This window comes from Pezoporus wallicus, unplaced genomic scaffold (assembly GCF_028554395.1).
Source record: "Pezoporus wallicus isolate ANWC-B61680 ecotype Strahan unplaced genomic scaffold, APGP_CSIRO_Pwel_v1 contig_6899, whole genome shotgun sequence".
Lineage (NCBI taxonomy): Eukaryota > Metazoa > Chordata > Aves > Psittaciformes > Psittacidae > Pezoporus > Pezoporus wallicus.
This window is the reverse complement of record NW_026638613.1, coordinates 3,428,779-3,442,872: the sequence shown is the minus strand read 5'-3', so window position 1 is coordinate 3,442,872 and position 14,094 is coordinate 3,428,779. Positions and strand designations below refer to the sequence as shown.

The window sequence follows — 14,094 nt, the reverse complement described above, 5'->3', positions numbered from 1 at the left end:
TACATTGTACAACTGTTTTTCTGCTTGCTGAAGAGCTGGTAGCGTTTGGTTTGAAGAGATTCAGTTAAATTAGATGCTCTGAGTGCTCTGTAAAAGAGAGCTGAAACATGAAGGAAAACATATTTACTGATTTGCTTCCCCACTCTTTGGGAAACTGGACTTGAACTCCAAACAGTACATGTTTCCATAGAATATACTTTGCTGAAGTATATGAAGACTTTGGTGAAGTCTTTGGTGAAGTTATGTGTGCTGCACACAACTCCCAGGTGGATTACATATTTATTTCCACACAGCCTCTATGGCTGCGTTTGGATTCTTCTGCCCCTTAATAGTGTGTGCCCTTTGATGTCTGTTTTTAATATAGTAAACATCTACAATAGATCTTAAAAACTTTTGAATTTATCTCTAATACATGTTCTGTTTAGGAGTATTAAATTTAATACTTTGACCTTACTGCTGCTCAGAAAATACAATTGGCTATCCTAAGTCCATCAATTTTATAGGAGTGTGTTATTTAGGGTTTTACAATGGTATACCTTTTGTTAATAGTGAGGAACACTGTGTGGTTAGCAGTAGAGGAATGCATGTTGTATGGTGTAAAATGATCATGTGTGAAATGAGCAGTTGATGTAGGAACTTTGAAGACTTACGCCACCTCACTGATACCTGGTTGAAAACACAAATGCAAATTTATTTTTGGTTTTGCCCCCTGAAAAAAATGGATATGTCTTTCCATTAAAACCAGGTGCCTGACATCCAGATAGATAGATTTAAAAGGCAAATTTAGTTTGGATTGGGAACCAGAATGTAAAGTTTGGGTTACATAAAACTTGCTCTTTCTGGCTCTGATATGAATCAGTTTTAGCAATGCAGGATTAACAGTTTCAGCCCTCTAATTTTTGCCTGTGATCACCTTTGACATTTGAGAGTTTAAAAGCCTTGAGATCACGTATTTTTATAATCAGAACTCCCAGGCTGTAAAACTAAGGCTGCTACCTCTGCTAACAACAGCTGCTGCATGTGGTGACCACATGTGCTGGCAGAAGCAGTGAAGGTCCTAGGTTCAAATGCCAATATCAGGCTGAGGTAACTTTCTGCCAAATTGTTCTTTCTGCAGAGTGTCTGACTTACACCATCACCCTGAGCCTCATTTATTTGTTTTAAAGGATGCCTCTGTGCTGTTCTGCTGGGAAAGGCCATGAGAAATCACAGCTGTTCTCTGCCACTCATTGTTAATTTGACTGGAAAAAGAAAATCTAATTTTTTCCATCCTTTGCTTTGAACTTGTCTGGTAAAAACTGTACACAAGTTAATGGTTTGTACATCTTTCTTCTTTCAAGCTTGTTTTAACTCCATATCCATCTTTGTGTCCTGCTTCGATTCCTTAGTGGGAATTTCCTTTCAGTTAAAGGATGCTCATCTCACTGCCATCAGAAGGATCCAGACCTCTCTGAAATATTTAGCTCATATTTAACACAAAATGAAATAGCTGCCTTTCTGAAGCAACCAGTGGGTCCCTCTCATTGAGGTGCTCAGCACCAAATAACTCTGCTTACCTGCTGTGCTCCTTAGCAAACCTGCCCTGCAGTCACAAAAAAAAGTAGTTAACAAGCACCCATTGGTGTCAGATAACTTAGAAGGATTCAGAAGACAAATTAGGCAATGAATTCTCTGGAAATAATGACTTCCCTTGAGTTCCTTTACAAATTAAAGTAATGAAGATTTAATTAATTAATTAATTTATTTAACGTGTGGGTTCCTTTGCCCTTGACACATAAGATTGTTTACTAGAAGACACAGTGACTGAGTGCAGCCAAGTGGTAATAGTGTGTTATCTGTGTAAACCAAATAATGAGTTCTCATGTCTCTAGTAAACAAATGACCTGGTTGTATGGTTGTGTTTCAGCCACGCAGGGAATGATTACAGAAAAGTTATTTTCTGTAGCAGAAAGTAAGATGACTTTACAGCTATAGTTATTACAGGATCTTTGTCAGGGCAGTGAATAATTCTGCCTCTGTAACTGTTAGGAAGATCTTCTAGAAATTGCAAACAAAAGAGAATATTCAGGAGGACAAGGAGGAAAGAAATATTTAACCCATTTAAGTCAGTAGCAAAGGCCTGCCATTTGTTGCTGTTTGATCTAATCCCAGGCTGTATCTGGTGATGAGTAGGGTCTGTTCTACCAGTGATTGATATTGACTGGCAAGGACAACTATTAAGGAAAATAAGAAAATAGGAGCTTCCATTTAAATCTTAATAATGAATTCTAATTCTAAACCAAGAAGCTGGGCACACACACATCATCCTTTCTCTGCTGAGAAATCTTTTACACTAATTTCAGTTGGTAATGGGGGGGGGCAGGAGTAAGGAAGGGGCAAGGTTTTCATTATTCATGTGAAAAATGAACTAATTTGCTCACATGCTTAGTCCTGGAGTAACTTATATTATGAAAAAGAATAGCTCATAAGGAACCGGATTATTACAATAGGAGTGCCCTGAAATTTAAGATGCTTAATTTGCTAGGTGTAACAGACCATACTGTTGTAATCATCAGCCTGTTTGTATGTTAAGCAGCAACTCCTGGACTAGTGATAAGACAAGGGGGGGAGTGGCTTGAAACTGAAAGAGGATAAATTCAAATTAGATAATAAGAAGAAATTCTTAGCTGTGTGGGTGATGAAGCACTAGAACAGGTTGCCCAGGGAAACTGGCTGCCCCATCCCTGGCAGTGCTCAGGGCCAGGATGGATGGGGCTTTAAGCAGCCTGGTCTAGTGGAAGGTGTCCCTGCCTGTGGCAGGGGTTTGGAACTGGATGAGCTTTAAGGTCCCTTCTAACCCAAATTATTCTATGATTCTGTGAGATGATTTTAGGACTTGTGCTTTGGCCTTAACAGCAGCAGCTGCAGCATGTGCTGTGGTTTGACATTCTTTCTGCTGGGGTGTTCTTCTTGTGGCAGCACTGACAGCTTTGCACCTGCAGTTCTGGCCCACATGCTGGCATGACATCAGATAGTATTTTGTGGCAGGTGAGAGACTGCCCCAGTGTGAATTGAAGTACCAAAATTTACTGTGGAGTGCTTCAAGTGTCCCTTTTCCATAGTGCTGCAGTGGAAGCAGGGACACTCTTGGGTTTGAGACATCGATTTTTCAGGGTTAGAGAAAGGGAGCCATACAATTGCTTAGATTGATTAGCTCTTTTTCTGAACAGAATAAAGACAGAGTAAGAGAAAATGCTAGAATAAACACTTTATCCTACACTCATAGCAGTCTTTGTCCTCTTTTCTGCAACTAGAAGCTAAGACCATGATTTGAGTTCCCTCCAACTAAGCTGTTTTCGTGGCACCCAGTTCCCTGGTCCTGCATGCTGCTGGCTGGAGCTTGCTGTACTCCAGATTCCTGGTGTTGCAAACTCAAATTGTTGCTATACGTTAATCTTCAAGTAATAATACAGCAGAGCTTTTAAACATCCCACTTTGCACAGGGGCAGCAAAGTATGCCACCAGTGAATTGGTAGAATCTGACCCATCATTACAGGTTTTACCTAGAGCAAACATATTTATGTCTGTTTGAAACTGTTCATTCAGCTTTTATCCTGGTGAGTGTTGTGGTTTAAACCCAGTCAGCCATAAATCATGCAGTCACTCTCTCACTCCCCCCCCTTTTCTTCCCCCTCCTTCTGGAGGGATGGGGAGGAGAATCAAAAGAATGCAACTCCCACGGGCTGAGATAAGAACATTCCAGTAACTAAGGTATAACACAAATCACTACTGCTACCACCAATGATAATAATGATAAGGGAAATAACAAGGGAAGAGAATACAACACCACAACACCTCACCACCTGCCTACCAATAACTCGCCCCATCCCGCCCAACCAAGCACCGACTGATACCTCCTCCAACCCCGCAGTGTCCTAACCTGTCTGGGTAACTCTCAGTTACATCCTGGGCATGACATGCTGTGGTATGGAATACCTCTTTGGTCAGTTTGGGTCAGGTGTCCTGTCTCTGCTTCCTCCTGGCTTCCCCTCCTCCCTGGCAGAGCATGAGGTTCAGAAAGTCCTTGGCCAGAGTAAACATTTGAGCAGTAACTAAAAACATCGGTGTTATCAGCGCTGTTCACAGGATGAAAGTCAAAAACACAGCGCTGCACCAGCTACTAAGAAGGAGAAAAATGACTGCTACTGCTGAACCCAGGACAGTGAGTCTGAAAGGCATCAACAACGTACACCTCTATCTTTATCCTGCTTTTGTTATTTATGTGCTGGACTATTGAAGTGCTCTTCCTAGGACAAGAGGCCTTAAATCTCTTTAAAATACAGGTTGAGCAGGATGCAGGAGCTGTTGCTTCTGTTTCCTTGATGTTCTTTTTTGATGCTACTGCTGTGTGTCTGTGAGCTTGTGTTTGGTCTTGCAGATGCTATTGCTACTTAACCCATGGGTACCTTCAGGTTATTTACACTTAGATATACTGGCTTTCACTCTTCAGCTATCTTGGCCTGTAATCCTCCAAAATTTTTCATAGCCTTGATTTTTTTTTTTTTTTTTTTTGATTTTTTTTTAGTATAGAAGCAGCTGGTCCTTATGGAGATTTATAAAAATCCTAATGACTGTAAATGCTAAGCTTTTAGAAATGACCTAGCATACCTGTTTTTTCTGTACCCTTTTAAATTCAGTTCTGATTTATCGGAGATCATAGGAAGTTGGGAGAAAGGCAGAAGTTCTACATGTAAATTTTCTTGAGATACAGGAGCAAGAGGGAGAAGCTGGGCAGCTTATTGGGAATAATAGAAAATACTGGGAAAGAGCCAGCCCTAGTTTGTGACCCAGTGACTGATAAATTCTACTGGTTTTCTTACCCAAGAAAACAGCAAGAAGCAAGCCTGTCTTGGGTTCAGAGCGCATTTTGCAAACTCCCCTTTAGACACCAGGACTTGCCTTGGCTGGAGTCAACCTCCTGGCTTGTGTTTGCAATTTATGCTCGCAATTTAGCACTCAAAGCGTGAAAGAAACCCATTTGCCAAAAGTCCTGAAGTCTTGCTAATAAATTGCTGCTTTGGAAGTGATCTCTAAAGAATAATCACCTGCCTGCAAAATATGTAATGGCTTACATTGTGAAATCAAACTTCGGAAGTTCTAAGTTTTTTCTGGTTTGTGTGTGCATAACCATCATTGGTGGTACTGGAAGTCAGGTGTATCACAAAGTGAATGTATTTTAGGACAAAAGCACTTTTAGGCAAAAGCAAAGGCTTTTTACGGATGGCACTGCAGAGTCCTGAATTCTTTCTAAAAAGGCTCCATTTTGTGGTATGAAAAGTTGAAGAAAGAAATCCATCTTGGCAAGAGCAATAATATAAGGAAAGCTGAATTACACCAAACGATGCTTTCTTTTATGTTTTTTTTATAACCATCATAGCAGGCAAAGGCAAACACTTGTCTAATTTGATAAAATATCTTTAATTGCAGCAACTGTACTGAGGTTTGGGCTGGATGTGTAAGCTCTGTTTGTAATCATAGTTCCAGCCACGCTCCACAATCATCTCAAATCACTGCCAATTAGCATTTGTTAGTCTGTTGTTGCTTAATTCAGATGTTCTGGGATGTTTAGTTGCATTATTCATAACTTGTCTGGGAAAATGTATTTTAAAAATGAGTACAATTACAGGATTTCATTGTACTGTGATAGATTTCCCTGCCACACTTTTCAATTATTCTAGTTAGTGTAGAAAGGAAAACTGTGCACGATTTAGATCCTGCATTTTGCTATTAGGAAATAGTCATTCTTGCTTGACAGAGAATTCTAAAGAGGGACAAAAAAAAAAAAAAAGAAATTCAAAACTGGTATTTTTTCTCACAACAGTTTGGGTTTGGGCTAAAAAAAAAAAAGAGAGCAGGCGTGTATATGCTTACAGAGAACTGCTGTAACCAGTGCTAGAAATTTTTAAAGCATTTTTAAATGCCAGTTACCAGAACTGAGTCTAGTCTTCAGCTAATGGAAAGCTTGGGTGGAACAGGCCACCTCTGTACCTGCAGCAGGGCATCGACCATTCTCTCCTGTTGCATGAAACAAACAAATGGTCTAGCACAGCAGTGTTTGCCAGTATCTTGAGGTTTAAAAGTTTGTTGTTTGACCTATTTAAACTTTGAGCCTGTTTTTTTTCCCCGCTGCAGAATTTCATTCTGACTTCAAAGCAGTTATTCTTAATGTGAGCAAGTACAAGTGATTGATGAATCTGTTTATTTTCTTCAGATGATGATTTTAATGACGAAAAATTAATACTAGAGAAGTATGTTTAACAAGGGGCTTTGTTTGATTTTTGGTTTTGCATCTAAGTTCAATGAAATGGAATTTTTTAGTGCCCCACTAACAAAAGAAAGCAAACCATGGCAGAGACCCACATCCTGGAGGAATGTGGGCCATGCATGCATTTGTGACGTGACTGATGTTCTTTGCATATGGAAATGTGACGTGAGGATAAAGAGGAATGAGTGTAGCAGCAATTTCCTCTTTTTTTTTTTTTTTTTTTTAAGGATAAAAAGTAAGAAGGGGGTGATAAGTTGTGAAGGCACAAGTACTGCAGCTGCCAGTGGACACAAGGGCAATGATGGATGTCTTTTGGGAATTCACACACAAACTGTCTGTGCCAAACTCTCAGATAAGTTTGCTCCACTAATCAGACACTTGTTAATAACAGCTCAGATTTATGATACTTCATAACAGCACAAGAAGAAATATTCATCCCGTTATTGACTTTGTGGAGGAAGAAAATCTAATAAGGCATTAAGAGTGCTTAATCAATACATGTGTAGGACTGCGCTTGACTATCAGAATGAGCAGCTTTGTTTTCTATTCAGGCAGATAATTTATGTTTAGCACTGGAAGTGGTGTATGTAATTTATGTTTTAGAGACAATTACTGTTCAAAGACAACTGTTACAAAGCTCTTGCACAAAATGAAGAAAAAGACAAATGCAGTCTCTGGAGTCTGAGCATTGTGCTTGAAAGCCTGTCCAATATATTTTTTAATTATATATATATATTTACATATAACATTGCTATCATGTATAGTTCTATGCGTTCATATTTATTACTTTGTGTCATAGCACTGAGTGGCCTTTACAGTTCAAATTGAGTCTCTAGTTTCATGATTTTTTAGACATATGGTTTTGGTTGCAGACCATCTTGGCCATAATTTAAAACAACAGCATCTAAAGCTGTAACTAAGGAACTACCTATTTGCTGGATCTGTAGCACTTTTAAAAAAATTAATCAAATTATTTAGATCTATAAATGAGAATTTAAGTGTGCATTTTAGTTTACAGAGACTCACTTAAAACACCCCCATATCAAAGTGAATTGTAATATAGTTGCATATACAATCCTTTGTTCAAGTACTAGGCACTCAGATATATTAAGAAACACATATAGATGCACTTAAGTTGCACATTATAAAGTGTATTTAGGCTTTGATTCTAACCATTATGAGGATTTTGTACCTGAATGTATTAGTTGTGTTTTGAGTTAGGAATTTACATTTCTAAATTGCTGTTAAATTTATATAAGCTGCCAGTGCCTGTTAGACAGCGTAATCAAACCTTTTTCTTAGATAAGGATATTTAACATTTAGATTCTTGAAATCAGACTATCTTCAACATAGCCTTCAGGAGAAATTCCCAACTGAGAAGGAGTATTATTAATGAAATGCTGTCTTCCTCCTAAATAAATATGTTCTCATTAGTTTGACCTCTAATTGAAGTGTGATGTGTTAGCCTAACACTTTAAAACTAATCAAAATAACCTCCCCTCTCCAGGATGGTGGGCTTTATTCTTGTTGTACTGCAATAATGATGTGAATGATTTTACAGATTTATTCCACTTCAGTGGTTCATTACAAATCCAGTGAGATCTGACATGCACTGAAGTCAGCAGCTTATGGGTCAGAGAACGCGGTAGCCCCAAGGGCTGGTCACTGAAATGGCAAGTTTGCATGTGGCTGCATTAAATGAAGTTGTTGCTCATAAACAGCTGATAAATATAGAAACCTTGGAAAGTGGGTTTGAGTGCAGTTATGAGATTCTCTTTATTATCTTAAACGTGAGTGTTTATATTAATGTATATCACACAAACTTGTATAGGTAAAATCTATTTTAAAATACTTTAACCTGTAAGCAGTTAGCTGATGTGTCCAATAGATCTAAACATCCAAACTGTTGCCAAAATGAAGTTGGTTGTTTTCCCACAATGGCCTCTCCTTGCATGTGGTTCCTACTCACTGCAGATGCTTTCTCCTTCAGCAAGTCCATCCAGTCGTGCAGTCATGGCAGGCTTAAGCCTTGGCAGGGCAGCTTCATGTAGAAGACCAGCAGAGCTGCAGCCTTCACCAGTAGCTCTGCACAGAATTGTGGAGAGGAGAATTCTACCCTAATTCAAGGCCAGGTTGGATAGGGCTTTGAGCAACCTGGCATAGTGGAAAGTGTCCCTGGCCATGGCAGGGGGGTTGGAACTAGATGAGTTTTAGGGTCCCTTCCAACCCAAAACCATTCTGTGATTGTATGGTATGAAAGTATTCCTGCTTTTCAGACTGTTGTTTTGGTTTTGTTTTTTTTTATTTTCTTCATCTACTTGCTACGTCTGAGAGCTCTTAGTAGTACACTTTGCTTCTGTTAGAATTGGACTTACCAATGGAAAACTTTGTCTGGTGTCTGCTTCTTTTTATATATAGTTTTCATTTATTTGTAGGAAATCTGAAATAACTTAGACTTGCATAAAACTTGGTGAAGGGTTATTTTCCCTGGTGCTGAGGATCTCTATTTGCTCTGCTGTGTGGTATTTTAGACAGGGAGTGAGTAGCATTAAACGAGAAGGAAAGGGATTGGAATCAGTCCTTCTCCATTTATCATACACCATACACCATACATCATACATAATTGGACAAAGGTGGTCTGTTTCATGAGAAAGGGATGATCCCCTACAAATCAAATATTTGACAAGATCTTTAAACAGGAATACCTTTTCACATTCTATAATACTGCATGTGCAGGGAGCGTGGAACATAGGCACACGTCTACAGTCCACGTTTTGCCGTACTAGTGGCTTTAAAAAAATGCTATGGATATTTTTCCACACATGTGGTAGACATCATATATAAAGTTAATATCAAATTAATCTTGATGATGGTTTTTATTTCCTTAAGACTTTGCATGGTGGGACTGAAAGCTCACACCGAGCATGTCCTATGGATTTGTGTTATAACATTTGCTCTATAAATAGTTTTGAAACACTGCAGTAGCAAACATCACTTGTTTCTTTTTTTTGTTGAAACACCTACAGCATGTCATTACAGATGGATTGATAGTCTTGATAATATTGAACTTTGTCAGACCTAACATGGCAGACTTGTTACATTTCAGAAAGTTTGTCATTTTTCTTGCTATTCAAAAGTCAAATATATTTGCAACTTTGAGTGACATTGAATATGGAAAGCAGACAGAAATTTATCATTTGTCAGAACTGGTTTTCTTGTGGGGTTTGTTGGATTTTTTTTTTCTTTCCTTTTATTTCTGACTATTCTGTTTTAGGAATATAGAACAGCCAATTGTGGCTTGTAAGAGCTATACGAACTGTCTTTTTACAAATGTAAAACACATTCTTTATTACTTCACATTCAGGTCATTTATTTTAATGCTTTTTGGACAGAAACAACATCTGACCTTTATTACTGAGTTGCATAAAACAACTTGGCAAGGTATAGCTAATGGTGAAGGTCTTGTACAGGAGATGGTACAGTAAGGGACACAGATGCATAGAGAGCAAATTTTCATAACATTAAGGTTAAAATTAGTATATTTTCTACCAAGTGTATTTCTTCAAGTGCGAGTGCTTTGTACTAGGAATAAAGCTGTATCAAAAAGCTTATTTTGTTGTCTTAATATAAAGTATAATTTCTGTGTTATGATGATAAGCTGTAAATAAGGTATTTGTTTTGGAGACATGGATGAAAAGTCAGGTTTTCTGCATATGATAGAAAAAGCAGTGGATTTCTGGTGTAAGAAGCAGCAAAGAAATGGATGAAAACATTTCATCAAAGGATGAAAACAGGTATTAAGGCAGAGACAAGGAAATCCAGGACAGAGCATTAGGAAGACAGAGTTGAAAGAAGAAGGTGAGGTTATCAGTCATATAGCGCTAATACTTTTGTGAGGGGCAAAACTCATAGGAGAATGACAGCGTTTTATGCTGAACAAGAAAGAAAAAGACTTCTGATTGCTAATAGAAACACACTGCAATCAAAAGGAAAAACATTCTGTGCATTAGTATGCAATAGCACTATACACTTCTGAATGTATTACATCCTAGCGAAATCAAGAGGATAATGATTAGCTCCTCAGCTAGAAAGGTTTTCTTCCAATATTTTGGTTCAAAATACAGACTGGTTTTAATAAGTTTGGCTGTATATTGTAAACCACATCACTTAGTATTTTATTCTAGGAGGTCACGTAGCGTTGTAGGTGCTGAACACAGTAAAATAGTTCTCATTTTCTTTTTTAAATAAAAAGAGCAAGAGATTTTATTAGCTCTCAATACTGTTAGTATAAATAGAAGTTGAAAGTGTGGAGCAGGGTTATTATGTGGCTCATTACTGTTTATTACCACAAGACACATCAAGATGTCTCCTAGTTAGGGGGAGTAAATCACTTGGAACATGCCTCTTTTGTCGGTCTTCTGCACGATGCTCAGCGCTAGCATGCTTTCTTCCAGTGCTTTAAGGAATATGTCTAAAATCTGTTGCTTGTCATATGTTCTCTCCATCTCTTGCTGAAGAGAAGTGAACAGATGAATTTCTTATTTTGATATGATTTGTTTTTACATCTTGGAGAGAGGAGGGGAAGTGTTTTTCTTCTGAAAAGTTTCTGTCTAAATTGTGTTCCCAGGAAATTGAGAAGAGCTTTGCAGACTTCACACGAGTTAAAATTTGGTTAATTGTGTAGCCCAGAGATAACTGAATATTTTATTTTTTTAATACAGCTTGCCAATGTTTTTCACTGTCACTGAGGACAAAGAAAATTTTGTTGTGTCAGTCATTACACTGAATTTAGAACTGGAAAGAAATGGGATGGTTTTAGTGAGTTTGTGCCTCTTCAGCTGCGCTTCAGTAGGTGTTTGTGTTTCAGGGTGTATTTCTCTTTTAGCTTTTTAATAGTCTGAAACCTCCTCAAAAATGTCTTAACCTTTGCTTTTTAGCCAGGATCAGAAATGAGCTACTAAAGTTAAGCTCAAGATCTTTGAAGAACTAACACTTGGTAAATCTTAGTCTTTAACAGCTAAAAATTGCAGTTGAAAGGCCCTCACTTCTCTTGCATGAATGTGGAAGGTTTTTGGTTGGTTGTTTTTTGTTTGGTTGTTTTTTTTTGTGTGTTTTTTTAATTCTAATTTGTCTTTACAGCACTCTATATTTCTTTTGACCAGAGTCTAATCAAAAGTTTTTTTAAAAAGCTGCATTTCCTCATTAGAGATGGGAAATGCTACTAGTATGAAGTAACTGCCTGCAATTTTTAGTCACGATGATACTCATCTTCTGTTGCTTAATCTTTCTACTCCTCTCTGCTGTTCTTGCTCTCTACTCTGAACGTAACGTGTGGTTTCTGCCAGTGCCAAAGGCCTTGCAGATCTGAGATCTGTCAGCTGTGTCCTTGTGCCAGTCTTTGCTAATGTGGCGTGTCCCCTTAGCCCTGGCATTCCCCTTACCAACACGCTAAGCAGGTCTGCTCTGCCACCAAGTCAGTTCAAGACATATGTCAAAACACTGAAAAAAAGACACCCCAAGCCCATTATTCTTATGACATTTCTTTGCTGTCCCTGCACTGATGGATTACATCTCTGTGTGGTATTAGCACTAGAGAGAGAGCAAAGCAGGCAAGAAAGCAATGGTACAAGTATACATTCCAGAATAGTGAAATCAGTGCAGCAAATACCTGCTGGTTTTGTTACATTTACTGCCCTGTTTGACAAGTTTTCTAGTTGGAAATATTTCCATACCATCTGTTGTCCCTGATCCTGTTCAACAGAGCAGTAGTACTGGCCTGGTCATTTCTAACACATTTCCTCAGAAATTCTTATGTAGGGCTGTTATGTACATGGGCTAAATAGCAAATATCTTTACTATTGATTTTTCTTCAACCATTGCCTGTTTACTTATTTATTTATGTGATTCTTTAACATTCTGCATTTATAATTTGTAAAGTTCTATTTTTGCGTGTCTGCAAGCACTAATTTGATCGGGTGAAAAAGTAAGGTGTGTAGATACTAGTACACATGTATCTGAAGGAAACAGGACCTTAATTGATTCAAAATACTTCCACCTTTCAGAGGTTTCTCATCTGCCATAACTGCTAGAAGCAACCTAATACACAAGGAGCCTGGTGGAAATGAGAGTATAAAGATTGTTCTTGATCTTGTTGCACAGAGATAGGGAGTTGATGAGTTGGGTAGAACCTGCAGCTGGAGCCAGGTGTAGTCTGCGGCTTATCTTGTGCAGAAGTGGGGGAGTAAAATTCCCCCATTGCACCTCCTGGTTAAATTGGGGGGCACAGTGACATAGGTGGCAGTCACTGCTCCTGTGGTTGCTTTCAGGGCCCTTACCCATACTTCTCAGTAATGCTCACATTTTGTTACATCAGCATCATACACGATTGTCCTCAACTAACCAAGTAATGTGGTCAATGCTGACTCTTTAGTGACTGCTGTTCACTTTCTTCTGACAGATGTAAATGAGTGCAGCATGGAGAATGGTGGCTGTCATGGCCAGTGCTGTAATACTGTCGGCAGCTACCACTGTAAATGTCCAGATGGCCAGAAACTGGAGGAAGATGGAAAATCATGCAGAGGTAATGCTTTGTATTTGTACTGTGTTCCACTGCTATTAAGAAATCAGAAAAAACATTGGAGAGGAAAAGGAAATGTTAGTTTTTATCTGGAGCCAGCTGAAGAGCATATACTCAGACTTGTCAAGAGTGCAGATCTTCTCCTGTCTGGATTATGAAGATATAACTATAAGAACACTTCAAAGGGTTGGGATTTTGTTTTCTTTTTTGAAGAAATATTATTACTTAACCTGGATTGGCTGTGCCATGTTCTGATTATGGAATTTCCATCATCAATTTAAAAACTTGAACGTGGATATGTTTGATAACATTTTGTCTGTCTCTAAAACAAAATGGTTCTTATCCAAAAATATGCATACTTTTTTGCATTTCAATCACAGTTCCACAGCTAAAGATTAACTGAATAAAAAAGGATTTAAACCCACATGCTATGTAAAACCATTTGTCTTCTTCCTAAAGGAAATGTAAGTCTAGTTAGTGCGTTATAGGGTAAAATTTTCCTTCTAAAAGCTTGATTTTGTGGAGAAGCAAAACATGACATAAGCTTATGTTGGAACACATGATGAATTTTGGTTAGACTTCTTACATATAGACTGGTAAATATAGACTTGGTGTAAGTAAGCCCATCTGATCTGTTGACCTACAAACACTACAAATTTGCATAATCAGATGCTGCAAAAGGTAGAGGAGATAAGGTGTAAAGTAGCCAAGGTGTACTGTATTGCAGGCCAGAGCAGTTCCTTCTTCTTGAACTCTGCTGTAACATAGGTAATGAATGTTCACTGCTGTATGATCTTGTATATACTGGCTGGTGCCTGGATTGCTTCCTCAGCTGCATTTCATTGCTGAAAGTGTATCGTTGATGGTTTTGATTATCTTCAGGTGAAAGGCACTAGATAGGTTTTCATGAGCTGTATTCTTATCTTTTCACAAGAAACCATCTTCTCTGGCTTTTTCCGGTTGCATAGTATCTCACAAATTTCTTAAGGTTTGTATAAAGCAATGTCTTTCTTGGCTGTGATCATATACTATATCCTAAATTTGTAATTTATTTGGCTGCACTTCTTTTTTTTTTAGAATATCATAGAATTATTTTCCACAGCAACCTGTCATTTGATATCCAACTTGACAGTGTAAATAAGCTGTGGATGGTTATTTTGTTTTGATAGAAGCTTTTCATTCTGGTCCTCCATGCTTTCATTTTGACCTTTTG

General features: G+C 38.2%; 1 protein-coding gene across 1 annotated transcript in view; it reads left to right on the top strand.

The window, feature by feature from the left end:
* The window catches only part of LOC130600356 (multiple epidermal growth factor-like domains protein 6), a 204,263-nt gene that overhangs the window by 101,250 nt on the left and 88,919 nt on the right, over nucleotides 1-14,094 (top strand). The window contains exon 5 of the mRNA XM_057411612.1: nucleotides 12,762-12,884. Within this exon, the coding sequence (XP_057267595.1) occupies nucleotides 12,762-12,884 (123 nt within the window). The remainder of the gene's footprint in view (nucleotides 1-12,761; nucleotides 12,885-14,094) is intronic.